The sequence below is a fragment of the Nelusetta ayraudi genome, unplaced genomic scaffold (genome assembly GCF_046127955.1).
Source record: "Nelusetta ayraudi isolate G7.1 ecotype Tasmania unplaced genomic scaffold, CSIRO-AGI_Nayr_v1 ptg000033l, whole genome shotgun sequence".
Classification (NCBI taxonomy): Eukaryota; Metazoa; Chordata; class Actinopteri; order Tetraodontiformes; family Monacanthidae; genus Nelusetta; species Nelusetta ayraudi.
In genome coordinates this window covers 1,352,501-1,379,875 of record NW_027466083.1, presented here as the reverse complement: position 1 = coordinate 1,379,875, position 27,375 = coordinate 1,352,501, and the positions used below count along the sequence as shown (strand labels likewise).

The following is a 27,375-nucleotide window of genomic DNA, read 5'->3' as shown; positions in this document are numbered from 1 at the left end:
GATGATTTAAGTCATACAAGTTCTCTCAATGTGTGTTAAGAAGCGACCTGACATTAAAGTGAAGTCAATAAAGTCAAGGCATTGAGAGAAACAGGCACAGCACTGAGGAAGACCTGGCTTCCCTTTCCCCTTCAAAAAGGGAACATCAACTATATAATAGCATTCCATTATCATGCCCTCAAACATATATCTAAGCTGTCACTATCTGTAATCTGTAAAAATGTTGTGACCCTCTTTATCTTTGGCTTTGTCACCAAAGCAGTGTGGAACAAATTGTCATGGTTGGGGGGAAAAGGTTACAAAACATTCAGTTTGTGCTGGGTCACGCTTGGCTCTTCTTTAGCATGAAGACAGATGGGAGCAGCAGAAGAGTCTCTGGTAAAGCTTCACGTTACAGCCGGTCCCCAGTCCCAGCGTGCCGGAATCAAGTCGGGAGCACTTTAAATGGAAAAATTGGAATTTCTAGGCTGTAAAAATGAAGCTTCATTCATCGGTATCAGTATAAATAACATTGCACTCGTTCCAGCTTTCTCCCCTCCACAAACAAAAACACAAACGTTTTATTAACATAGATTTTCCCTCATGGGTAAATTAAATTTATTCATAAAATTTGTCAAATGTACATAAATTAAATTGAATGCATCATAAAATAAATGAGCAAATTAAAACCCATCTTTAAAAAACAAAACAAAACAAAACAAAAAAACACAAAAGAAAACATTCTTTGTTGAGATCATTGATAACAAGTATTGGTCAGGCATTTCATTAACCCGGGAAAGTGCTACACACAAAAAACACTAGAGACAGTTCACCACACACCTTAATGAGGATCGCACTGAAGCACCTTTTCTTTTATTTCCTTCTTCTTCTTCTTCTTCTTCTTCTTTTTTTTTCTTTAGCTTAAAGCTAAATAGGAGATTTAATTGAACTTTTTCTTTTCACAAAAAACTACACCGCATGTTTGTTTTCTACTTGCGACAACTCATAAGCCAAGATTGACATTTTCCTATGGAGAGGCGCACTTGCAACAACATTGTTCTACTTCAGGGCAAAGTACTTGTGTGAACTGCTTCCCCGCGACAGGCAGCTAAGACCTTGGTTTACTAAACTTCCATACGATGGAGCTTTTAAGTGCAAATAAAGGCATACAACTCCTTCATGAGAAATAAAACATGGAATTCAGCCACATGCTTTTTTTTTTGTTTTAAATAGTAATCATATATTTAATTGATATACATATTGCCACCATTGGCACATACGATATTGCACACAGTGATGAAATGTTGCACAGAAAAAATAGATATATTTTTTGTGGGCAAAAACATTCCAACGTGAAATGAAAAAACACAAAAAACAAACAAAACAAAACAAACAAAAAAAAAAAAAATCTAAAATAATGATGTGGAATAATGCTGGAAAGGTAAAACTAGGTAAAAACATGAACGAAAGCAAGACGTACTTGCTGCTCCCCGTGACTTGAGCGACTCACGACAACTATCCGGGCCGTGGCCGCAGCCGACGTTCACCATCAGCCTCTGCTCTGGCCGCTGAGTACGCGTGGCGAGCAGAGGGCCAACTCTCCTGCATCATCTTGCATCTAGGTGACCACCCGCTTCAATGTTTACATGTAGGCCGATACCTGGATGGCTGAGGGGATGGGGGCATGGCAAAAAGCGTCGAGGAAGAAGGAAGGTCGCGTATTATTTTTCTTTTCTTCGTCTTGGGTTGCTTTTTTTTTTTTTTGCGACAAACCCTTTTAGCACCACAAGTTGTGCGCTAGCACACAAGGGGGCCGAGACGCGGACATGGCAGAAAGGAAAACGCGACGAGAAAAACAGAAAAGAGCCAAGAACTGCGATCCAAAGCACCAGGCCATCGTGTAAGCATGCGGAGTGTGTAAGGCACCAGGTTGTTTGTATGCTGAAGAGGATGCTCCCGATCAGGTATCTTTTCGGCTATACTAGAGGCTCCAGAAATAGGTGGTCAAGGACAGTCTAGTTTGCTGGTTTCCAGTCAATCTAAACATGGGAGCAATCGCTGAATTCACTGCTGAGGTAAAATCTAACATTATCTGATTGTTGCCAGTTTCTGTGGAGCTCACTGGCAGAGTTTATAAAACTGCTATCACGCATCTATGAGATGCGACTGAACTGGTTTGCGACCAGTCGTTTTTTTTTTTTCTTCTTTTTTCTCCGAGTGGCAGCCCAAATATTTACAATTAGACCAAAACTGAATCTCACCAACCCCAAACCACAAGTAGCTCCACGGTTCTGGGCTCGCAAATCTGGAAGTAGAGCTCGGAATTTGTATCCAAAGAAGCTCCGTTGGACTTGACGTCTTGAGATCCTAAACTCACAGGGACGGGCGCATCCAGCGACAAGCAACTGGAGGTTCGCCGACAAAGTCAGAAAGAAAACAAAACAGACAATCAAACAAACAAACGCTGAACCGTCCTAAACTTGGCTTATCCAGTGGCGCTCCACAGTAGCCCTCCTCTTAGTGTGATGGTGATAGTTGTTTGTTTTAGATTACAGGTCACAAAGTCACTCCGTGTTACAATCACACTTCAAAACGACTTCCACTACGACTACACCAAGCCTTTGGATGGAAATCACTCAGAAGTCAAGCTTGAGATTCATACACTATAGACAGATAACGATATGGAGGAAGTCCTTGAGCCCATATTTTGGGAGGCCAACGAAATCTATGTTGATGGCAGATTAACATGCAGCAACAGCACTCCTTGGCACCGCTTGGACCGTCGACTAACCAAACAAGATCACACACACAAAAAAAGAAAAGTGTTCCAGTTTCCGGGTGTCAACCCCAATAAAGTTCTGCTGAGTTTCTGCCGAGTCGCCTTTTTTCGCTTTGAGTTTTGACTGCCGGGCCGATGGGCGGAGCACGTGTTGGGGAGTTTCGCTTGTAAGGTCGTCTGCAATTCAGGCCATTTGCTACATGTTGCCACTGCATTTTTCTCTATCAAATACACATTTAGTACCTTTAAAATGAAGACATTGCATTAACAACGAGACACAAAGGTAGTCTATAATATATATATATCCATCTGCATGGCAACAGTTTCAACAGAAACATAATTACAATATTAATATCTCTTTGAATGCCACTGGCAAATATGTCAAAAATCCACTGACCACTTCAATATATTTTTGATTCTTTTTGCGATGCATATTGCACAACAAATAGCACTTATTTCATTTCATGAAAGTTCCTATATGTTCCGGGGTTGTTGTCGTTTTTTTTCATATATATATATATATATATATATATATATATATATATATATATATATATATACTGCATGACATCTAACCAGTCCTCTGAAGCAGGCCTAGCCCTCGTATGATTTATGTGTAAACACATCTGTACTCACAGGTAAAGGTAAATAGGATGACAAGTACGTGACAACCTTTTACAAAGTTTTCTCAATTTTGGTTTAAAATTTAAAATATCGGATTTGTGCTGAAGTCATTAGCTCACGCGAAAAGCAACACTTTTTTTTCCTCGAAACTCTGCAATAATTCCATTTGAACATTGCAAACACTTTTTTGTACAATAGCTTTAACTGGTATAAAAAATTCTCTGTTAATAATAATAATAATAATAATAACAATAATAATAATAATAAGGGAAATAAACACTCCGTTCAATATTGTTTGTCAAGTAGGAAACAATGTTCAAATATAATGTTATTACTTTGTTTAGCAGCCTGTTAACTGTATTAATGGTGGATAAGTGGGGTAACATCCAGCGATGAGTGACAACATGTCATAACTGTCAGGTTGTGGAGGTTTCTTATATTGTGGTTGATGCTCCCTCGTTGTTAAACCGTTACAGTTAAATCTTTAGATTTCTTTCTTTATACAGTAGAGTTGTTGTTTGTTTGTTTTTTTCATTATATCGGCTTTCTCTCTCTCTCTCTCTCTCTCTCTCTCTCTCTCTCTCTCTCTCTCTCTCTCTCTCGTGTTATTTCTCATTACTTTTGCATCTTGTTGCTGTCTTCATCAATCCTCGTCCCCATCGTCCGCCGGCATCTCCTCTTGTTGCTGCAGCTCGCATGCCCTTTTCTCCCGCTGCTTCTCCTGGATCTTCTTCATGTCCTCGGCGTATTTACTGAAAGTATTCCCAAATTTGGACCACACTTTGTACGGAACCGTGATCGAGTTGCGGTACGTGGGCTTCACCTCGCTTACCCGCATAAACACGCCGTACTTGTTGGATCCCACGTCGAAGAAGAAGCGCTTGTTGTCCACAGGAAATGACGAGCCCTCGGGCAACTCCGCGGGCTCGTCCTCCACGCCGTAATCGTCAATAAGTTTCGCCAAAGCGTCGCGAAACTCAATAAGTCCCTGGGCGGGCAGAGCGATGGTCTGACCCTGCGTCGATCCCAAACCGGGCCCCCGGTTCACGGTCTGCCGGATCCTCAGGAAGCGTCCCCGCTGGTTCTCTTTCAGATCCATGTAGTACTTCCTATTCTCGCGGACCAAGAACTCGCTCTTGAGTGCCCGCCTCGGCTCGTCCTGCACCAGCGCCGGGTTCGACGGACCCAGCTGGGCATAGTGCTCGATGAAGTCCCCCAAGTAGTCACGGAACTCGACCGCCACGGACATGGAGAGCGTGAGGCGGCTCTTGTTTCCGCCGGCCCCGACTTCTGCTATCTTTAGGAAGCGGCCCTTGGCGTTCTGCTTTACGTCCAAATAGAAGCGTTTGTTCTGGATGTCAACCCGCTTGGACGCCAGCTCCTGCGTCTCGTGCTGGAGGCCGGTAGCCGAGCCGGCCCCTCCGGCCGCCAGGTGCATGGAGCCGAAGCCCGGGCCCATGGCTGCTCCTCCCTGCTCACTTCCACTGTCTCTGTCCGCCATGATGCCGCCTGCCTTCCTGCCTGCCTGCCTGCCTGCCTGCCTTCTCTTCTCGTCTGCTGCTGTTGCTGCTGCTGCTGCAAAGCCACGGCCAGTCACGGGAGTTCTCGCGAGATCTGCGGCGCAGGGGGAAGAGACGGAGAAGCAGTCACACGGTCAGAGAGAGCGTGAACGGCAGCACAGGCGCACACTTTCACTTACGTAAGTTTTTAAAAAGCCAAAGCAGACGGCGACTAGGTTTCACTTCTTGGGAAATGATTCAGTCGAGCAGAGCCTCGCCCTCTGTTTTAAACGCCCAAGCAGTCAAAATGTCGACGTCAATGTGATTTTGTTCATTTATTTTTATTTTTTTTTAACGGGGTGCTCAAAGTGTCTCGAGGGCCTGTGGGGGGAAATGATGGCGCTGCAATCACAACGGCCCGATTTTCAAACGTTGTTTCCAAACAGTAGTTACTCGACATTACATGTGCTATACACATAATATTGCACACAATAAAAAAAATATTTTGTTCTTTTAAATGGTAAAACTATCGCGGGTTAATGCGCTCTAGAGGCCTTCATTTGTCCTCAGTAGGTTTTTGCTTTATGTCAGTTTAACAGACATAAAGCAAACATGGAGAATCTTTTTTATGTTTTTATTTTATTTTTCTCTCGAAATAAATTAAAGGATTTGCATCTTAGGTGTTAGCTCTACTCCTCCATATATTTCCGTAAAAGGGAACTCTCGGATACGTTTGAGTACAACATTACCCAACACCAAACACAAAAACAGGTACGGGTGTTAAATGGACAGAAGGTCGTGAGAGATACAAAAATGGCTCCACCTGGATTTGTTAGACTCAGCGGAAAACAAAACAAACAAACAGAAAACTATATCAAGTGTCACAGCAGCCGCAAATCTGCTCGTATAGCCACCGTGATCTCTCACAATCTTGTAGCCACATTTCTGGACCACATGTCAGTGGCATGATGTCAGTGGCACAAACCTGACACGAAGGGAAAATGAACGCTCCCTTCATTAGTTGTATTGCTTTATAATATAAAGAATAGTGCTTGTTAAACAACCAAGGACTATTGAACACCATTGAAATGACTGAAAATAATAGATTTATATTTCACCCCCCCATTCCCAACCGTAACAACTTGTGTACTGTTAAAACTGCCCTCCCATCAATTTCCCTAAATCCTTCTTGGCCTGATTGACAGCCATGACAGATTGCAGACCTTCTACATGCTGATCAGCCTCATATTTTCCCCATATAATTTTTTTATGCATTGTGATGTCCCGCAAGTCACTTATGTGCGTTTATCCCCCATTCGTCTCCTGTCGGCGTTCAAGCTATATTAAATATTTTTGACTTAAAGCAACTTCTGAATAAAGTCATGACCTTTAAAAAAAATAAATAAAATGGGATGCCAGTAACTACATGTTAATAATAATTCATCAATAATTAATTAATTATTTTCACTAGAGTAGAATATTGACTTTAAGTTAACGTCGGCCCTTAAATCAGCAAGACTGAGCGGAACTCGCTATGCGCGTCACATTACTCAGAGAATATAGGTTTACTTTATAGCAATATTATGGATTTTTCCATGACCAAAATGTGCATGATTTACTTTTCTTCTAATAAAATATTAGCTTTTCATTGACAAAAATGTTTGGGAGATAAAAAGAGATGCACATATTTTCCGCCAAAATTTTGTAGAAGGCCGGGCCAATACCTACACTTAAATAAAATAAGATATCAGGATATTAACAAAAAAAATATAACATAATTATTGTCAAGTGTTTTATTAAATGTGTATGAATATAAATAATCTGTTAATAATCACTCATTAACGTGAAAATCTTTGATCTATACATTCCTTGAATTTGAGTTCTACGCATGTAGATTGTTCCTTGTAAGACATGAAAATAGAGAATATTGTTTCTTTAAAATAAATGTTTTAAAAAAAATTACAGAAAAACGTTACATAACAGTGACAAAATTAGCATCATACATTTTAAAAGAATAACATGTTTACTCGGTCTGACGGAAGAAAAAAAACTGAAATTATTTTGGCGTTGCTATAAAAAAAAAAAAGACTAAAATATATTATCCAAAAAATGCAGAAGTCTTAATAAAGACGTTGAAATGAACGAGGTTTGTGGATCCTTTAAATCTGCTGTGCTTTGACGCTGGACTTTATTTTAACAGGTTGTCAGTTGCTGCGGCGCACGCCGGCCTGCAGGGTTGGGCCTTGAGGCGCTCCTCTCTCAGAAATTATCTGTGGCGATAAGATAGGCAACATTTATTATCATTATCATTATCGTGTACCTTGCAACGGATCTCCGGTTTATCAGCTCATAAGCAATCAATTTGCAATGACCTTTAGAAACTAACAAACTAACTTGAAAAGAAAGCAAAACTTGCTTGGGATATTGACAGTATTGAGCAGATTCACGTTTATTCTATATTGGAAGAGCATTTGAATATTTTCTCCAGATAAAAACAGCAGTTTAGCAATGTGTTTGAATATTTTGGATCACTTGTCTCATCCAACAATTTTTTTTTTTAGACTGTTATCGTTCTAACATTGTAAGTCATAGTGGCTGAGGTAATGTGAGGAGGAGGCTCATAAATCATTCGATTTGTTTGAAATGTTGCTGGATTAAAGCAACAAATGTTCAAGATGAGCTCTTACTTTGTTTTATATTTCTATTATCATTTTAACTCGAGCGTGGATTCACGGTGTTAAACTGATTTTCAGCTGATCTCGCACCAACGTTCCCCTTCAATCTTGGCCTCCCAGGCCAAAATGGAGTCTGTTTTTACCCCACTTCTCTCTCTCTCTCTCTCTCTCTCTCTCTCTCTCTCTCTCTCTCTCTCTCTCTCTCTCTCTCTTATCTACCGACCCCGCCTCTCTTCAACTCATACCTGATGCTGCGATACGCTCCAAACAAAATGCCAAATAAATGGGTGCCTTATTATTGATAAGGCTTCTAAAGCTCATTTGGATCGCGACAGTGGATGTGGCCGTGTCTGAGCGCCACGTCCCACGTCGATCTCAACTTGACGAGGCTGCCGTCGCACTTTGGCAGGAAGCTGCAGCCTCACAAAGTTTTGTCCTACATTCAGACACGCAGCCCCCGTGATCACGCACGCTGCGGGGACCACTGCCATGCTTCTGCAAACTGCCGAACAGCTGACACACACGCCGGGATGCACTTTTAAGGACCCCGAGAGTGCGGCGGGGTGGTCACCGATCCGAGTGGCGGGTATCTAACGGCGTCATTGCAAGCCCACAGTGACATCCCACCACCAGCCTACCTTGTGCAGCTCAGACTGCTGGACGGAGGAGGTTGGGCGGTGGGATGCGCCCTGACAGCCTCGATGGACGGTGAGTGGCGGGACGTCGCATGTGAACGCGGCCGCCTGGCCCTGCTGTGACGGCGCGACGGTCCTGCTCGCCCTGCAAGATGGACAAGACACGGCGGCGTGTCGTCGCACGGAAAGAGACACAAGCACGCCGCACGCAGCGCCTCTGATGTCAGCGCGCACCCGAGGAGGCGCTCGCTCGCCGCGCGCGCCCCCTCTTGGTCGTGTTGCGGAATTGCAAGCACTGTATTCAGATTGTAACAGGTAGGAAGAGATGTTATTTCCCTGTGCTCCCCCCAACCGCAGACTCAACACGTGTGTTGGTCAGGGCAAAGTTTAGCTCGATATGCGGCGGTAGTTGCGCCGTGACTGACGCCTCAGCAAGCACAGAGAAAACAGACTTGTGCCTCCCGGTTCGGAAGTTGCACATTTTAATTTAAAGCAAATTGACATTCCTTGACGCTGAAGGACAGAGGGCTTCAGTTTAAACAGGTGTCTTACGTCATTCTTGTACCGTCGTTTACGTCAGTGTTTAAGCCCAATTTAGTTAACCTGCAAGTTTCAGAACCATGGAGAGCAGCCAGGACCTGGCTTGCCTTGCATTTTATATATATGTATATATATATATATATATATATATATATATATATATATATATGTATATATATATATATATATATATATATATATATATATATATAGTATATTTGATATATACTGTACTGTGTGTGTGTGTGTGTGTGTGTGTGTGTGTGTGTGTGTGTGTGTGTGTGTGTCTTGACAGCTGTACATCCTCTGATGTCTTCATTTGTTTCCTCGATATGATCACATGTAGGCCAAGTTTCCCAACTTTGAAAGTTTCCTGTTGCGTTTACAGCGAATGTGTGTCAAATTGTCTTATCGCTGGTCAGCAGGTGGCACTGAGAGAGCACTCAGTGAGCTACATATTCACATATATGGCGTCATAAATCAGCTATTGCAATTTAAACACCAAACAAATCTATTGAAATATACATGTTTGCTATGAATATACTGTTGAACATACTTTCTATTAATGCGTTAGAGTCCCATTAATCTTGTAAGATGCATGAGACTAATAATTCATGTGCACCATAAGTGACTTTACATGGTGTTACAGGCGCTGTGGACCCTCTGTCCAGCCCCAGGCAGTATAGATTTAATGCGGCGCTTCAACAGCAGTTTTTTTTTTCCGAGGCAAAGCGGCGAATGTGACCTGAATGCAGGGCATGACTTAATGAGATGAGACGCAAAACTCATTCAGAACAGTGTCTTGAGGAAACCTGAAACGCTTTCGCAGCCTTAGTCATCGCAGCCCCATGAATGTTTTTTTTTTCTTTTTCCGGGGCTGCCAGGCCCACTGGACCAGGCTGAATGCGGCTGTATTTCTTGTGAATGTTTTTCTCCTTCTCCTTCTTGTTCTTTTTTTCCCCTTCTGCCCCCTCCTTCCACCACTGGAGTAATGCCTTGGCTACAGTAGGATGCGATAGTGAAGGAGGGACAGGCATGGATCTGGGATTTCGTTTCATTACAACGCGAGATCGTCACCGATAAGAAACGCCATGGAGTGACTGACACGCGTGAACAAGGTTTTTTTTTCTGGGGGGGGCGAAGAGATCGATCGTTCTCATCTTCTCCTGCGTTTCTGTTGACAGAGCCCCCCTTTGGCAATCGGCATTATTTTTTTCTCCGTCTGTGGCTAGTGGGGGAGGCGGGGAGAGAGCCGCGGCGGAAGGCGCTCCGCGTTAGCGTTTTAGCCTTCCCACCACGAAAACCCTTCTTTTATATTATTCATATTGATTTTTTACTATCATTTCTATTTTGGAATGAACCGCGACTCGGGCTTGGCGAGCAGACTACCAAAACTTGGGCTCCACTGCAGCGTTTTCTCCGTTCCCCTCCTTCGCTGCAGATGATAGGGAAAACCATCATCATACCCCACCACTGCAATTTTGGGGCAAAGATAAGAGTGGCGTCGTCTTGCAGCCGAGGCTACCATGGCAGCATAAAGGGGGGCATCTACTGGAGGGGAGAATCCGCCGATTCCTCGCTGGTAGCCTCCTCTACGATGCCTTAGCCGAGGGGACCGGAATCGGAGAGCCAGCCTTTCGCCCCGCGGTTCGGCCACCACCGCCGCCGCCGCCGCCGCCGCCACCACCTTCCCCGGTTTCAGAGCTGCTGTTTACCCACTGGAAACCACTGGAAAAGAGCCGCGGATCCCGATGGCATGGACACTTATGCAAGGTCTGCCGCGCTGCCGTGCTACTGGAGCCTACCCGCCGTCTCTTCATCCAACCCAGCTCCATCGCCATCGCCCTGCAGCCGAGATAGCCCTGCCGCAACGCGACCAGCGACCACCGAGCCAAAGCAGGCGGCATGAGGCTTGATTCAGTGCATTTATCCATGCTGGTCATCGGGGTCTCATTCGCCTGCTACTCCCCGAGTTTGAATTCCCTGCAGGACCAGGCTTACAAATCCACCGTGGTGATCGAGGGCAAGGTGCAGTCTACGCCTGGGAACGTCTCCGCGGAGCCGTACCGTGTGAATGTCAAAGTGCTGGATGTTTGGCCCGTCAACAGCGGGGGTCTGGAGCGAGAACAGCTCGTCACAGTGGAGGAATTCGGATCCGACGCGCCGTGCACCAAAGTGAAGAAGAACCACAAGTACATTTTTTTCATGGACCCCACTGATGAGCCCTTGGTTTATAAAGCATCGTTCGCGCCTCTGGACACTAGTGGGAAGAACCTAAAAAAGGATGTTGGCAAGATCTTGTGTGAGGACTGCGGTAAGTGAACGCACTGTGGATTACCGGTGAAGTGCAACCCGGAAGAATGAGCAATGTGATAACGGCGCCCGTGGCTCGCAGGTCTATGGTGAAAGGCACCCCGGTGAATGGTGCTTGTTGTGGCCGCGGCACGATGCTCTGGAGTCAGTGGGTACCAGATAGGTGCCTAAGGGGCGTCTATGCAGCAATTTTCGACAACTCTCGCTGGCTCCCATAGCCCACATGATCAATCAAACTCTCTTTCTCTCTCCGCTCTCTTCCCCCTGAACTGCATGAGACATGCGCCTCGCACTGTTGCTCGTGAGGAATTGCAGTTTGAGTGTGGCAAACAGTCTGCAGTTGTCCATCACGGGGCGTTTAGGACACGCTTTCACCAGGGGCTTCCCCCCCCCCTCGCCTTTCTCGCTATTCACGTGCAGATTTGCGTCTTTTAGTAACGTCGTGGCCGTCCTGTTTATCACGTCGATCTGGTGGAGCCCACTTTCAGCACCAGGGACAGCGGCCTGTGTCGCCCGTATGGAAAGTCCGAATCAAACCGTCAGAAGATCGCACATCTGGGTGATATTTGGCCCACGCCCCGATTGATTACAATACACGATCAGATTTACGCATTTTAACCTTCACACTATGCTAAAGAGGAGTAGCACTCGTGTGGCTGCAGCAGGGAAGAAAAAAATAAAAAAATCAATGGTACTAGTTTCACCACGCATCACTTAGCTTTTACTCCTCTGACTCGCATTTGTGAAAAATTCTCCAGTCAAAGGCTGTTCCGATGTTGGCTGGAAATAATTTCTGAATGGCGTTGCTGAATTCTTCTTCAAGCGAATGATGAAAATGTCCGGCTTACTAGTTTGATGCAAAGAAGTTATGGTGTAGTACATTGTTGCATACCCCTTTCCCCTCATTGTTCCCACGCCATTGCTTTAATTAAGATTATTAATGGCAAGATGTTCAGATACCACATTTCTAAGCCACATCTGTTTTTGGTGACTTATTACTCACGTTATTCTCTAAGTAAATGAGCACTGTGAGTTATTTCCTCCTCCACCCTAATTGTGGCTGGAGTTAAAACAGCTTCCGGTATTTCTTATGTGGTGGCATTCTTTAACTTAACTCTACAACTAATGTCCCAATTAGCCTTCAGCGCGACAGCAAAAAACACTACAACACTTTTATATTATTACATGTCGAAGCCAATGAGGCGAGTTTGACCAATAATAAATAATTATGATTAAAAAAAAACAACAACAACACTTTTGTACTTTTCCCTCGCTGTGGAGGAATGGAACATGATGCTTGTTCTGTGCTGTAAATGATCTTAGCTTGCTAGCAGCATCTTCTTCTTCTCAGAGTCTACCTAGTGACCTGTACATTTCTTTCATTTCATTTTAATTAAATTTTATTGTACATATGTAGCTGATGCTTTTACCTCCTGCAACTGATCTTATCACTATTTTGCAAACTTAATCACGCCACTCTTAGACGACCACAGCCACTCCCCTCACATTGACCTTTACACAACGACAAGGAACTAAGATGAACAGAAGCTGCTGTTCTTTTTCTTCGTGCGACTAAGAAACCTAAAGTACTGCTCTTGGATCACCTTTAGCTCCCCTGGGTCCACAATCTCAGTTGCTTTACAACTGATGAAATTTTATTTTTTTATTTTTTTATTTTTTTACATCTGCCTTTTAGCTCTTACTGCTTCACATAACAATAGCCTTATTTCCCTTCGTAGCTCAGCCTAAATCAAGGCGGTGCAATGAAAGCAGTGTCATAATGGAGGCCCGTAGCTTTTGGTTTTACCCATAAAACCACCGCAGTAGAGAGAGATAATTGCATTTTGTGCTTGCGCCCGTGTGAGCGTATGGAGACAGGTGGTAGCATTGCGTCAGCTAGCGCTGCTTGCAGACACACTGGCATGTCAGCTGGCACGGGAGCATCCCCCACGTCTAAGAGCACTGATTCATTACTCGCTACAAGCGTGTGCGTCTTGTGCAAAGTGAATCTGCGTGGCGGCGCTGCCGTGCGTGCACCAGCCCAACGCAATTACTGATGTGTCACTGCGAGGTCCTGCTGTATTCAGGTCGCAGCTGCTGCATTGAGGTGGTAGACAGGCAGGATTTTTTTTTTTCGCCCAGAGGCACGCGTCTTCCATGAATCAGGAGACTTCTTTGAAAGAGGCAGACACAAGGCATGAATGGCAGCCCCCTGACGGATGCCGGCTCCGTCTGGCTGCAGCATGAATCAACCGGCATCCACAGGTTGGTCATTATGCCCTAATGGCACATTCAAGGGCAATTTGGCCAACAGCAGATTGTGACAGAGGTGCTCATTTGCCAAAATTTTCTCCGCTGGTGATAACTGTCTTGTACAGAATGTGTGTTTGTCCAGATAAGAGTGATTGAAGTGTTTTCAGCTGTCAGTGCTGCAGTGTCCCCTTGCCCCGGGCCAGAGGTGAAGTCTAATGAGAAGGACCAGCTGGACGGATGGACTCAGCTCATAGCGTATGCTTATTGGAATTTTTTTTATTTCATAATTATGGAGCCAATTTTTAGCCCAGCTTGGCCACTCTGATAACGGTGCATTTTTGATGTTGTTAAATTATAAAAGAGGTGTCCTGTGTTTTTGAGGAATTGACTTCTCATTTTCAGACTTTCTTTCTGTCAAAAGTTCTGTTTGAGTGTTGTACATTAGAAGACATGAGCCGTGTTGCCGTGACCCCTAGAATTGCACAAAACCTAAAAATCGCAATAATGTTTTTTTTTTTTTTTTTTTTTTTTTTTTTACAAGTAATTCAAGACAAAAATGTAACAACCATTCTTGACAGCAACCAACATGGAAATGCAGATTTATGGCAAAATGTTTTGTACCTCCATCCTCCTCAAAGGGGGGTCTTGCGGGAGAGAATTTGACCAGAATTACAGCTTATGCGCTTCACACCATTCAATGGAAACACCTGCACATCGCAATTGTACTTTGTAAAATTTTTTAGAGAAATCGCTTTTATTTTGCGACAAACTGCCATGGAAACGCAGCTATGGTTAGGACGCTTTTGAGGACATGCAGAGTTTCAGGCGTTGGGGGAATTGAACGCTTCTTTAAACCAGCAGGGTTTTGTCAGGTTGTTTGCGGTTTTGGCTGATGCTGCCTTGTCTTTTAAGCAACTCCTGTTAAAAGATGAATAGAAACAGGATGTAGGCTAACTGTTTTATTGTTTCCCGCCGCAGACACTGGTTAACTTCTCTAAGTTCTCTGGTTTCGTTCAGTGAGGCTTTCCTTTGCTTAGTCTGTCATGCTGTGATGCTCTGCAGGATGCAGACACTGTATCCTCGGTTGAGGATACATCATTAAGATCAAGGAGGAGGTTTAAATTTCTCAACCTCTCATCAGTTACCTTCGTACGGCAGCCAGTCAAACTCACTCTGCACATCGGTAAAAGTTTTTCATGGATAATGACTGTCTTGAACATAAAACCCAATTTCTGCAAACTAAAAATTAGCTGTATTCATTCAAAACATATATTGAGAAACTGCAGACATCCCACATAACCCACTGCACTAAGCTTTTGCGTTCGTGTGACTTTATTTTATAAAATATATTCATTCCAATAGATTTATCCGTTTCAAGTTATCCAAAACTAAAGAGGGATAATCTTTTCTAAACATGCCCTTTTTGATCATAAAATTGATGTCTTTGGAGTTCACCATACATGTATTTGACAAAACTCACTTTCCCAGTTTCCCAGGAGTAAAATAATAGCCCCGCCCACTGGCTGCGCCTGACTAACGCGGCCAGGCAACTGGTTTGTTTTCTCATCTGGTCCAGTTAAACCAAGAACAATACATCAGTGCCAGTCTTTGGAGGGAGAATATTTTACTCACCTGATATATTGTAAGTTACTAACTGTACTGCTGAAATTGAGGTTTTCAGTGGATTGCCATGGCTGCTTTGTGTAGTAGTCTACTGTAGTAGCAGTAGTAGTGGTGTGTTAGAGTCCTGCAGTCATCAGGGTGACGACGCAGAGTATTTTGCTAAGAGGATCTTGTGTTTTGTGGAGCTGTGCAGTTAGTTAAGCCTCCTCTCACTGTCATATCACACTAACCTGTAAGCCTCATTGACACGGAGGTGTTGTCCAACGCAGCTGGGTCTCCAGGCACAGATACCTCAGTGTGTTGTCATGCTGATTTATTCCCTTGAAGAAATACTCTCCTGGCTTAGCTGGTAGCCATCTAAAAGTCTCTCTCTCTCTCTGTTAATTATTGTAGCTTTTGGCAGAGAAGCTAGCTGATAACGAAATGCAGATTCTTTTGGCTTGTTGTGGAATAATTCACCCGCTGGATCTCATGGTTCTGGCCATTTTGTTCCAGAGGAACAGTCACAGTAAGCTAACAGCCACGCTTAAAGAATGTGTTTTAGTTTAGTTTTTTGGATAATACACATGGTTGAGATTACGCTGAGGTTTCCAAGTTCTTTTTTATAATCACGAAGAAGGACAGATTTTTTTTTTGGGGGGGGGATTTATAATTTATGAGACGAGCTAACTGATGTAGCAGCTTAGCAATTGACCACCTGAGCTTCATTACGTCACAGAGGGGAACTGAAGATTCAGTAAGGTTTAATGAGAGTAAGACCTTGAAATGATCCCTAAAAAAACTTGCGGGAAATGAGGACATATCAGTTTTAGGCAGTAGGACTCAGTATGAGCTGTGTCAGCCTGAAATCTGTCCTCCTGACATTATGACCCACCGGCAGAATGACATCGATCACGGCTGCAGTACAATGGCCTGGTGGTCTAGTTCCTCCCGGTATTCATGTTGATGCTCTTTGACCCATGTAACCCACCCAAACATTGTTTTAGACAAAGGCAGCCCTCCCTCCCTCCCTCCCTCTGTGCCATCAGCGCTCCATGCCTGTAATTCTGCAGGCACCCCTCAATCTGATTCCTATCTGGGCCATTTTTCGAGGCCAGGTGGACGCCCAAGGCTCCGTTCAGTGTTTATGGCTGGCAGCGTGCTTTGTCCTGCTGTGGAACCAGCGTCATCATTGTGTTCAGACGCTGCGTGAGCGTGTGTGTGTGTGTGCGTGTGTGCGTGTGTGTGCGTGCTCTGTCTGCAGTGCGGTTTTAAGTGCAAGACTTGTGTCAGCTAGGATCCACATGAATGGCAGGATGCAGGATTTCGCTGTGCGACGAGCACCGCAGCGAGCTAATGAAAGCTTGTATCAGTAAACTGTCAGCGGTTGTAATGTTGTGTCTGGTTGTTGTACACTTGGACGCTACACAAACAAGTCTTTATGGAGTAACCAGCCTTTTAGCTCCTGGCCTTCCATTCTCATCTTTATGTTTTTCTTTATCTTGATTTATGCAACCCACATATTAATGCTACTAGTACTACTACCACAAAAATAAAATACTTTTCCAATAGTTAAGTAAAATCTGGTTCTATAAATGCGTTCCAATGTCTGCTGTACCAGCGTTCTGGCCTTTATGGAGCTGAAACTACTGCCAGCTAACCACTCTGTGCGGTTTATCATTAGCAGCATAATCACTCAGCTGTGTCAAATATTTTCTGTACTTTTTAGTGCTTGTTTAAGTTGCCCTTTGACTTTCTGCGTTCAGTGAAATACTTTGTATGATTATGAGCAGATTCAGAATTATATCTGAAATGCCAAAATCTCAATTGTGGCTGCGAGCTGAAAGTATTAGCCCGCATTCCATCTTAAGTGGATTTTAGTATTAGTAACCTGTGACCAACCTCTTCTTCTTTTTTTTTCTTTTTTTTGGTTTTTAGTTCAAATGAATTTTGGATTTCAGGCCAGGGTTCCTTCGACCTGGTCCATTTCAACAGTCAGGCACTTATAAACAAGGCTGCTCCGCAGTGGCAGGGCCCCTTGGGTTGTTAGGAAGGATGCGGTGGTGCTCGCGCAGGACGAACGACCAGTTTGACAGCTGGTGCGAATGCAGATTAGTTTCATTTAGCATGCACACAGTGTCACGAGCAATCATCGACATTAATCTCTGGCTTGAAAAAAGAAAAACCAGAGCGATTTGGTGCAGAATTTCAAAATGATCAAAGTTAAACTACAACTAGATGCTGTTTTGCATGATGAATATACCTGAGGAGGAATATCAAAGTAGTTACAAAAAACATAAATAAAAAATAGCAGCTGGCTGAGAGCTAATCACCATCTTCAGCCTTTTCATAAGAATATGGGAGCAGTTAATATATATGAAAAATGATTTTAAAGTAGGGCGACACGGTGGAGCAGTGGTTAGCGCTGCCGCCTCACAGCAAAAAGGTTGTGGGTTTGATTCCGGGGCCCGGACCTGAGACCTTTCTGTGTGGAGTTTGCATGTTCTCCCTGTGTCTGCGTGGGTTCTCTCCGGGTTCTCCGGCTTCCTCCCACAGTCCAAAAACATGCATGTGAGGTCAATTGAACACTCTAAATTGTCCGTAGGTGTGTGTGTGTGTGTGTGTGTGTGTGTGTGTGTGTGTGTGTGTGTGTGTGTGTGAATGGTTGTTTGTTTCTATGTGACCCTGCGATGAACTGGCGACTTGTCCAGGGTGTCCCCTGCCTTTGCCCTAAGACAGCTGGGAGAGGCTCCAGCAGACCCCTGTGAGCCTGAGCTTGGGACTAAGCGGGTATGGAAAATGGATGGATTTTAAAGTAATGATTTTTATTATTTGCATTGCTTTATTGTTGTTACAAAGCGAGTTTGCCACGTAGAGAAGACTGATTGGATCATTAGAAAAAACCCTGCAGAAGCCTGCTATGATATATCTCTAATATGAAACTTTTCTTTAAATTTCACGTCACAAATTGCCGTAATGTTTGCAATCTTAAATCTCCGCTTTCCCTAAGGCAGAGATTGTGCAGAATTCAATGTTTCAAAATTGATTTATCTTATTTTTTTCCCTGTAGTCCTTCTTAAAACATATTGAAACTAGTTTGAAGTGTCTCCAGGAGCGTTATTGTGCCATTGCTGCAGACTGCTGTTCCTGGCCGGCAGCATGTGCTTGCTTGCTCTGTAACAACTAAACTTACACATGAAAACAAAAGACTCTGCAGTACGTTCGCTGAACAGAACAGCAGCGTAGTGGGGGGGGAGAAAAAAAACAAAAAAAAACAAGCGTCGCCATCTCCCGACTCCAGCCCCTTTGATCACAGCTGAAGCCTCTCTGCTTTTTTCTGCAACAATTAGGGCCTCAGAAAATACTCGGCCCCACTGAAGAATGTCGCCTCCACCACCATGAGGCAGTATGTGATCAGGATCAGGAAGCAGGGGGAAACGGTGAAAAGTGGAAAGGGATGAGTCCGCTGGGAATGTCACAGCAGTTGTTGCCGTCCTGGCCCCTGCGGCTGGAGCCGTGTCAAACAAAGACAAAAAAAAAAAAGAGAGAAAAAGCTGCGCCAGGGCCAGCAGATGTGTACGGGATAACAACCGCATCTCGCTGTCATTTGGATTTGTCATTGCAGAGCAGAAGAGGCCATGTAGCCGCTGCCAGAGCGGCGATACTGCAGTCAAAGTGTTCTTGAGACCAAACTAATGGAGTCCCGCAGGGTGATGCGACTGTGCACGAGGTCGGAGCGAAGTCAGATCTCGTCCTGCAGATGACGGCGGTGGCGGACAAAATGAGAAAAGAACGTAATTAACTTTCGCATGACAGTGTGATAGAAAGAAGACGCGAAGGCGTCCGGAGCGTTGATTTCTTCCAAGAAAGGGACAAATAAAGATAGATGTGACCATTATTCTAAAAATGAACATTTAAATGATATAAAAGAAAAGCTGTCTTGTCTTTCTGACGACTCTCCTCCACCTGACAGCAGTGCTCTGTCTGTTGATGCCTTGCAAGCCACTGCCCTGTGAAGACAGTTTAGGTTTACCCTGCCTTTTGAATCATTCAATAAATGCAGCTATCTTGGGCTGCAATCCTCTTCCTTTAACAGGCTGCAGCCAGTGCAAGTGATTAAATATTTAAAAGCCCCCCCTCCCCCTTCCCCCCCCCTGTGCACAGCATGAAAGGTTGTCGACAAAGTTAACCCTTTGAAGTTGCGGGGAAGCGCTCGGCACAAAGTCGGGCCCGCAGTGGACCTCCGTACGTGCCTTTTTGCGCGGGCCTGGCGCGCGAGCACGCGGCGATCCACTGCAACCAGAAAACAGCAACGCGGCCGAAAATCCGATCAATCATTCAGCACCATTCATAAAATATCATTATTCCTCTGATCTGGCAAGGAGTCTGGAATGCCTCATAAAATAACACACTTATGTGTGTGTGTGTGTGTGTGTGTGTGCTCCCTACTCATGAACAGCAGATTAACGGAGACTTGGAACGAAAGAAAAAGTTTCCATTAATTGAATTTCGGGGCTGTTTACTTTGTTCCACATGCAGTTAACTCTGATTCCACTGGCCGACAGGTCCATTATGAACCATGTTTAGCCTGCTAATCCAGCTCTGAGTCAGTGAATGTAAATGGCATAACTCTGAAATACCCAAGTAAGCTCATTTTTCAGTGATCTAAAATCTGATTAAGCCGCTTGAGTCCATTGGAGATCAGGCTGGTTACAGTGGCGTGTTTTATCTTTCTACCCCCCCCCCCCCCCCCCGACGATCCACCACCGGTGCCTGGTCTCGCTTTTCTTGCAGAAACGCAGGCTAATATTGGCGGCACATATTGTGTGAACTGTGCGATTGTGTTCGGGCAGCCGCGCTGTCAGTGTGTCAAGCTACAGAAAATCACGCCGCAGCTTTGGCGCGTCGCACAAGAGTAGCCCGCTCGCTCGCTCTACTCGGGGAGAGAGAGGGGGGGGGGGGGCAGGGATGGAGGGAGGGAGGGCGGAGGGAAGAGGGGGAGGGAGAGGGAGGGCGAAGCTGGCAGGCACAAATTTCCATGTTCCCATGCCGGTGGATTTTTCTTTTCTTTTTTCTTTTGCTAGCTGTCGGCGTAGCAGCGGGGAAAACACATTCCATAATATTCCATAGAGTGCTCTGTAGGTGACGTCGGGGCTCCTCGGGCCGCCGGATATCAAAGCTTTGTGTAAACAGCTTAAGGTCGTGAATGTCAGCCGTGCATGGCGTCGGCGTCACACAAGAGTTTGGAAAAAAAAAAAAAAAGAGAAAAGAAGGAAGCGATTCCTTTCTTTGCCACTGGCCGAAGTCAGGCGGCAGGGTCGCCCGGGCAGATCTCTGGATGGAGAAGTAAAACTGCGCTGGCTTTTTCTCCTGGTGGCCGTTAGAGTGACGGGCCAAAGTTTGCGTCACGGAGGCTGCAGCGAGGAGGCAGGCAGGCCGCCAGGTCGCTCTGTTGCAGCGCACGTCACTGTCTAAATTTGTGCGCAGCTCCAGCGGTGACGTGCATGTGCATTAAGACACTTTGCGGATCTGCTGCCTGTTGGTAAATCTGCCCATTGCATCATCTTCTTCTGCCGGACCGTCGGGGGAGCCAGAGGAGGCAGCGTCATGGTGAAGGACAGTGCAGACGATGCCCCCCCCCTCCCCCCCCGCCCCCCCTCTGCTCCCTCCCTCTCTCTCTCTCTCTCTCTCTCTCTCTCTCTCTCTCTCTCTCTCTCTGCCACTCATTAGCTGCAGGCTTTGGGCCATTTCCTCACTTCTGACCGTCCTCCACCTTCCGGTCCTTTTCCCGCTTTAATTCGCAGATTCAGGCCAAGTTTTGCTCCGTCATGATTTGATGACACTAATAACACTCTCCTCGGTGTCATTCGGGCCGTGTTGTGGCGATAAAGTTTGTTTTTTTCCAACACAGTCATGGCTGCACACAGTGACTGACTCGGACTGGCACGATGCCTGAAAGTCTGTTTAAAAAAAAAAAACAACTGAGCGAAAAGAAAAGAAAAGAAAAGAAACTCTTTAGCCACATGTTCCGCATAAATCAGGTTTCTCGCAATTCTGGTTGTTTGCGTAAAGTCGAGTCGGTTTCACTTCAGTGGCTGTCTTAAGGAGAGCAATCACGCTAAATAGGTTTCTTCCCCAGGTCTGCGCAGACGCCTGCCAGTGCCTGGGTGTGTTATTCTTCGGGTAATTGTCTGAATTTTTTGCAAAGAGCATTTGCCATAATTCAACAGTCGGCAAGCATATGCATGTTTCCCCCTGCGTCGGTTTGCTCGCGTGTCGCTTGTTGTGCTGCGGCGGCACCTGGAAAACAAGGCGGCGCGCCTGATGTTTGTCCAAACGGCGGGCAGGCGGGGGGCGAGGCGGGGGCGAGGCGAGGCGAGGCGGCTCTGAATGTCCAGAGGTCGCTGACAGTGTCCATGACAGGAACTCCGACTGAAACGATACGCAGACAAAAGGAGCATGGGAAGGGCAACTGTGTTTGTGTGCAGCGTTGCTGAAGTGTTGAAAAGAGGGGCTGCCGGCACTCCCGCTGGGCGCCTCCCGGTGTGTTTAAGAGACGTGTCCGGCCATGTTCACTCCACACACACAGTACATATCCTGAGAGAGGGTTTGTTTCCTCAGGTATGTTGTAGGTGTGGATTGATGTGTGTCTTAACATGAAAAGACTTTAAACAGAATGGAATGGCTTGTTTGCAACGTTTGGAAGTAGACCAAGAGAACAAAAAAAAAAAGAAAGAAAGAAAAAAAAATTGTTTCCTCTGAGTGGAGGCGCGGGTCTCCTGCCGCTCTGACGCCGGGGTTCGTGCTCGGCACCGTGTGGGAGGATACCGGTGCCATAATAGCAGAGGACTGATGCATTGCCTAATCCCGAAGGTCTGCTATCGAGTGGTGCCATCCGACACGTAACGCCAAAGCAAAGCAAAAAAAAAAGAAAAGGCGGAGACGATAAAGTAGTACGACAGCGCTGATTCACCCGAGGAGTGACTCGTAAACAAATCGACACCCTTGACGATTGCCGCGCTGGATGTAAACACACGGTTGCGGATATTTAAAGACTTCGGTTGTGCTGTTTTTTTTTTTTTTCCCTCGTCATTGATGACCAGAAATCTGATTCACACAATTCATAAGAAGACTGTAAGCTGCCCTCAAGTGGTCGTGTGCGTAGTTTGATTCTGTCGAAACCCCAGAAGTTCTGTGTGGCGCGGAAGTGGAGCAACGTTTTGGGAAAGTCGAACCAGTCGTGATCCCCAGGAACAATTGCGCGGTGTCATTTAGAAGGGTGCGGCTGTCGTTAGACTGGCACATAGCAAATGCAAGTGAATATTATGTTTGTTGGTTTATTATCCAGAAGAAAATACAAAAACAAAACAAAGTTCTTGCGCTTGCGTGGCCCTCATCCAGCCGACACATTCAGTTTGGAGCTGGATGGAACCGTGCCCAAGCACAAGGGCGCCTGTGGGTTAATATGGGTGAGTGCACTAAAAGGAAGTCCACCTGGAAACTAGAGCCGATTCTTAACCTAACACTTTCCCCCCCCCCCGCCTGTTTATCAATGAAAATATTTTGGAAAAGAAAACAGCTGAATGTAGAACTTGATGCTGATGTTCACACATGGAGGACGTGATGTTTCCGCGTCAGTCACACAAAGTTTGTGCGTGTGCATGAGTCTGTGTTTGCTAGCTGGGTGGGTGGAGGGAGGTGGTGGTGGTGGTGGGGTGGGGGGGTATTTTGCTAGCACGCTGTTACTCTATCCTTTAGCCCTGCTTTCTACTGACCTTCCACCAGTGCTCCTGCTCAATATTGTGTTGCTCTAATCTGGAGGGGACAGGACTGAGTGCAGAAGTGTATTTATCTTCCTGCACAAATAGGACCTCTTTCCGTCTGGTCCCTGCTCGGCTTGTTGTTGAAAGATAGCGGCCAGCGTTAAAGAAAACCCTCCGCGTCTGTCTCCGTGTGTCTGTGTGTGTGTGTGTGTGTGTGTGTGTGTGTGTGTGTGTGTGTGTGTCTTTGTGTGTGTGTACGCAGAGTGAGTGAGAGTACGCGCCCACGCGCGACCCGCGGGCCTCTGTGTGTGTGCGTGTAGGAGCGTGCGTGCGTGCGTGCGGGGCGAACTGAGATGTGTCCCAGCTGGCCCACCAGACCAGCAGCGCTCGCCATCATCTCGCTGCAGCACATGCAGACAAAGGAAAAGAGGAATACATCTCCCTTGTGATATCGATACCCCTCAACTCCGGGGGGTTGGGGGGGTGTTTTACCCTAAATGAGAGAGCAGCATTCCTCACCCAGGCCCTGTTGTAAAAGAGAAAAAAAAAAAGCCGGTAAGATCAGCGTTACACAAAGTCCCAGTAGTGTAAGCCCTGTAGTCCTAGTTCCGCTCTGCACCCCCCCCCCCCCACCACCACCACCACCACCACCATCACATCTGTTGGGATGTGTACTTTTGCTACGCATAATCTAGGCATGTTTCCTTTCATTCCCCTGTTGTTTCCATGACAATAACTTTCCATGTGGTTATCACAGGCCCTCAGACTCCAAGATGGCTCCCATTCATTCCAATGGAGTCGCTCGCCCAGCAGCGCAAAAAACAGTTTTTGACTTCCGCATTAATGGGCCCATAGAGCGTGCGCAGTCGTGTCGCTTCCCATCATGCCTCTGTAACTCACATGATCTATTTGGCCAATCAGAACGATCCTGGAGAAGGTCACTTGCAGACACGTCAGGACGCAGCCAATCAGAACGAGCTGAGGCACAGCAGCACGTACGCCGTGGTGACGTCACGCTGGGAATGAACTCTTTTCTGATGATTTTCTGGCCTTTATCATTTTTATTAAACGGCTAAAAGAACAAAACAGAAAAATCTAGAATAGAAAGATTTGCTGTGAATCGCATTCAGGTCACAGTCGTCCTGTCAGACGATTTAAAGGCCTTTATTTTTGTATTGCGCTCTATGGGAAAAATCCTTTTTGAGCCCATGGGATTTTTTTGCTGCAGTACCTCGAATGGCCACTGGGGAAAATCGGTGTGCCACCATATTGCCAGTCCGGTATCCAGTTCTTATAATACATCCATGGGTTATCACCCGGCTGATGGCCACAGGTCAGGAAACCACTGCCGACAACTCAAGCAGCGACCATTTCTGCCAGACGCCACCTTTTATCTTTTTGTTAAAAGCCGCCACTTTTACTTGATTTTAATTTCATTAGAATTAAAAACAACACCTCAGCCTTTCATCGCAGCCACAGAATCACGGTTTGGTGTTACTTTCTGCCCGTTTGAGCAACAAAATAATACTCTGTTGGCTTCAACGCAACTATTAGATTTTTTTGGGGCTAAAGCTAAAGCTAAAGCTAAGTCCGCCGCTAAGCTGCTCACACTGGCCCTCGCTGGCATGTCCCAGCCGTCGCAGCTTCAGCTGGCTTTGAGCTCCCTCCTGAGTTTTGGCGCCGGTGCCTTCTGGCGACAGCTTCACGATTTCCTCCAGGGGTGGAGAGGGTTTTTGCGGAGGCTGGGCCCCCGTCATCTCGCCGCCCGAGGATGACCCCGACGCAGCGCCGACTTCCTGCCCTCCGTATCTGCCCGGCCACCGGCGCAGCGAGGGGCCAACTGGCACTGCGAGCCGCAGCCGCTTTCTTGACTTATCGAGCATCACTCAATTTGAGGCCGCCTTGATGTGGGCTTACGCCAGCCGGGTGCATGATCCAACGCTCACACATGCGTGGTGGCCTGTTTTTCCAGGAAGGGCCTCCGCTCGCGTGGTGAAGAACAAACAGAGGAGATAAGACGGGAACCTCAATAAGCACAAACCTTCGGCCGAAAAATGCAAATGACTGGCGAGAGCATGTGAGCTGGCTTGGCCTCTGTGTGAATCGTCTCGCCGTGTCACACTGTGACATGTTTGTGCTGCTCCAAAAGCACATTCTGGAGATAAAGGACGAGTGCCGAGCGCAAAGAGGAATTTGATTGGATGTGAAGAATGCGGAGCGCAGAGCGGATGCACGCATGTTTTTCGAAGGGGGCGACTCGCACTGATAAGAGTCCAACCATCCCTTGTTTTTTTTCCTCCCTCGAGTGAATTTTTGTCCGTGCAGCTTGGAGTCGGTCGTGCGCGTGCGTGAATGCGTCTGCTGCCAAGTGCGAAACGCTCGCACGCACGCAGGAGTTTGCGGTGGCTCATTATTGGGATGGTTGGGAAGGACGCAGGCGGCGCAGTCGACCCAGAGTCGCCTCCGCACAACTGTGCAGTTACGTCAGCAAACAATACAGAGTTTCGGTGGAGGCGGAGTCACCGCCTTGTGTGTAATGGGAGAAATCCACCTGAACGGCCGGATGTTGTGATTCACCTCTTTCCAAAAAGAAAATTCCAAAACAAGGCAAACTCCGTCTTTACGCAGGGAATTCTGGTGAGTAACAGCCTGGCCGCCAGCGGAAAGCTGCTCCGAATTAAAAGCAGCGATGGCCCGCCTGCGTCTTCTGTACACATGTGGACGCACCTGCGCTGTTTGTGATGCGTATGTGCGTGTTTGAGGGGGTTTGTTTGTGTTTGAGCGTCACACTGTATAAGCCGACGTTCCGGGGCCACTTAGACTAAGAGTGTGTGCGTCGTCCTCTCCGGCGAGAGCGCACATATGTGTTTGCATGAAGACCCGGCCCTATGTGGGTGTGTGTTTGATAAACTGTGAGAGCATGTGGGAGACTGTTTGTCTATTCATCTGGGCGAGAGATGGAGAGATGGAGGGAGAGAGAGAAAGAAAGAGAGCAGAATGAGGAGGTGGACGAGCTCTGCTTCTATCTTCAAGTCAATCTCGCAGTCACACAAACCTCTTAACTCCCCCCACAGATATGGAGGGAAGGACGGGAGACAGGCGGAGAGAGGGAGAGAGAGAGAGAGAGAGAGAGAGAGAGAGAGAGAGAGAGAGAGAGAGAGAGATACAGACAGAGGCTCTGGAAAATAGATTGGCTCAAAAAGGAGGGAAACTAGAGCGGGAATGGCGGCGGCAGGGCAACGCCAGCCTTAAGAAGATAGAGCGGATTTTTGATTAAGAGGATCATCAAAGTCAAGCTCAGACAGCAGCTGTCATTAAAAATAAACGCATCGTGTCACCCCACCCCCCCCACCCCTCACACACACACACACACACACACACACACACACACTCACAAAAAAAATCTATTATTGTCTCTTTAGAAGCTGTTTGCTCTCGGTGAGGACGGCCGTTTGGTGCCGACGCAGAATGGAAACTTTTCCCCTGGAGTTTGAATCAGTTGGCGAAAGTTTAGCTATTATCATTTATCTAGTTGTGATTATCATTGCTTTACATCATTTGGGATTTTGAGCTCCTGCCGATGCTGAAGGGCTGGTTGACACCCTCACACCCGCCGCCGCTCACTTTGTCGGCGTGGCACACACGCACATTCCCACATACTTCCATACTCAGTATCAGGGTCGCTTTCAGTCCTGGAGCCCAGCGAGCGGGCGGACGAGCGGGCTCACACTGTGTTACAGCGAAACATCCTCAAGCAAAGCAGCAAGTTGAAGTGGAAAAAAATAAATGTAAAAATATGAAATCAAGTCGAGCCTCATCGCAGCTGTGACACAAAGGCTTTCTGGCTGGAGGAGCAGAAGACACGTCTGCCTACCGGACTCTGTGTGTGTGTGTGTGTGTGTGTGTGTGTGTGTGTGTGTGTGTGTGTGTCACCCTGATATTGCAGTATCATTGTGCTGATGAGTTGCTATGCTCCTCTCCTGTCCCTCTGACACCCCCCCCCCCCCCAATCTCACTGTGAGTCGGTGATTAATCAGCGATCGGCCCCATCAGTCAAATTACGTTTGCAGGCCAAAAAAAAAAAAAAAAAAGAAAAACGGGAGTGCGAGGCGGTGGTGGTGGTAAAGGTGGTGATGGTGGCGGTGGCGGTGGCGGTGGCGGCTGGGAGTGGAAGCGGCTGAACTGCGGGGGGCCCCGGAGAGCAGAGCAGCGTCTCTCTGGGCGGTGTGAGCATGCTCAGTGCTGATGTTTGTCGTCGCCGAGATGCTGCTGCAGTGTTTCCCAGCAGGCTCTGCACCGCTCCCTCTCCCTCTCTCTCTCTATCTCAGCCTTGCTCTTCTTTCTGCAGTCGAGAGAGAGATGGAGAGAGAGAGAGAGAGAGAGAGAGAGAGAGAGAGAGAGAGAGAGAGAGAGAGAGAGAGGCTCGCGAGAAGAGATGAAGAAAATAATAAGAACACAAAGCAGGTCCTTCTTTGTGTTATTTTTTCTTTTTCTCTCCTGCCTCATCATGCCTTCCCGCGAGCGCCCCTGTCTCTCTCTCTCTCCCTCTCTCTCTCTCCCTCTCTCTCTCTCGCTCTCTCTCCGGTTGCTACCCTTAAGACTGCGGTTGCCATGGCGACAGCTATGTGCTGCGGAAACGTCAGCGAGCCCCGGCCCGCCCCGGGGATCTGCTTCCTTTTTCGCTTTTTCAGCGCTTCCAAACTCTTCCGTGTC

At 46.5% G+C, this 27,375-nt stretch overlaps 2 protein-coding genes across 6 annotated transcripts in view; one reads left to right on the top strand and one right to left on the bottom strand.

Annotated features, from left to right (window-relative positions):
- Positions 1-878: 878 nt before the first annotated feature.
- Positions 879-8,345, bottom strand: puraa (purine-rich element binding protein Aa). The gene is made up of 2 exons (XM_076031476.1): positions 8,195-8,345; positions 879-4,996 (listed from the first exon to the last, which is right to left on the bottom strand). Exon 2 carries the CDS (start codon positions 4,881-4,883, stop codon positions 4,026-4,028), a length of 858 nt encoding a protein of 285 aa, XP_075887591.1. The 5' UTR covers positions 4,884-4,996; positions 8,195-8,345; the 3' UTR covers positions 879-4,025.
- Positions 8,346-9,732: 1,387 nt separating this feature from the next.
- Positions 9,733-27,375, top strand: part of nrg2a (neuregulin 2a) — a 69,357-nt gene continuing 51,714 nt past the window's right edge. The window contains exon 1 of one of the 5 annotated variants that reach the window (XM_076031464.1): positions 9,733-11,045. In XM_076031464.1, the coding sequence (XP_075887579.1) occupies positions 10,637-11,045 (409 nt within the window). In that variant the 5' untranslated portion in view covers positions 9,733-10,636. The remainder of the gene's footprint in view (positions 11,046-27,375) is intronic. The other 4 variants (XM_076031460.1, XM_076031462.1, XM_076031465.1 and 1 more) reach the window with 4 other exon arrangements.

What these genes read in the sequence shown, in the direction of transcription:
- puraa (XM_076031476.1), bottom strand. Translation starts at nt 4,883, where the DNA reads ATGGCGGACAGAGACAGTGGAAGTGAGCAGGGAGGAGCAGCCATGGGC.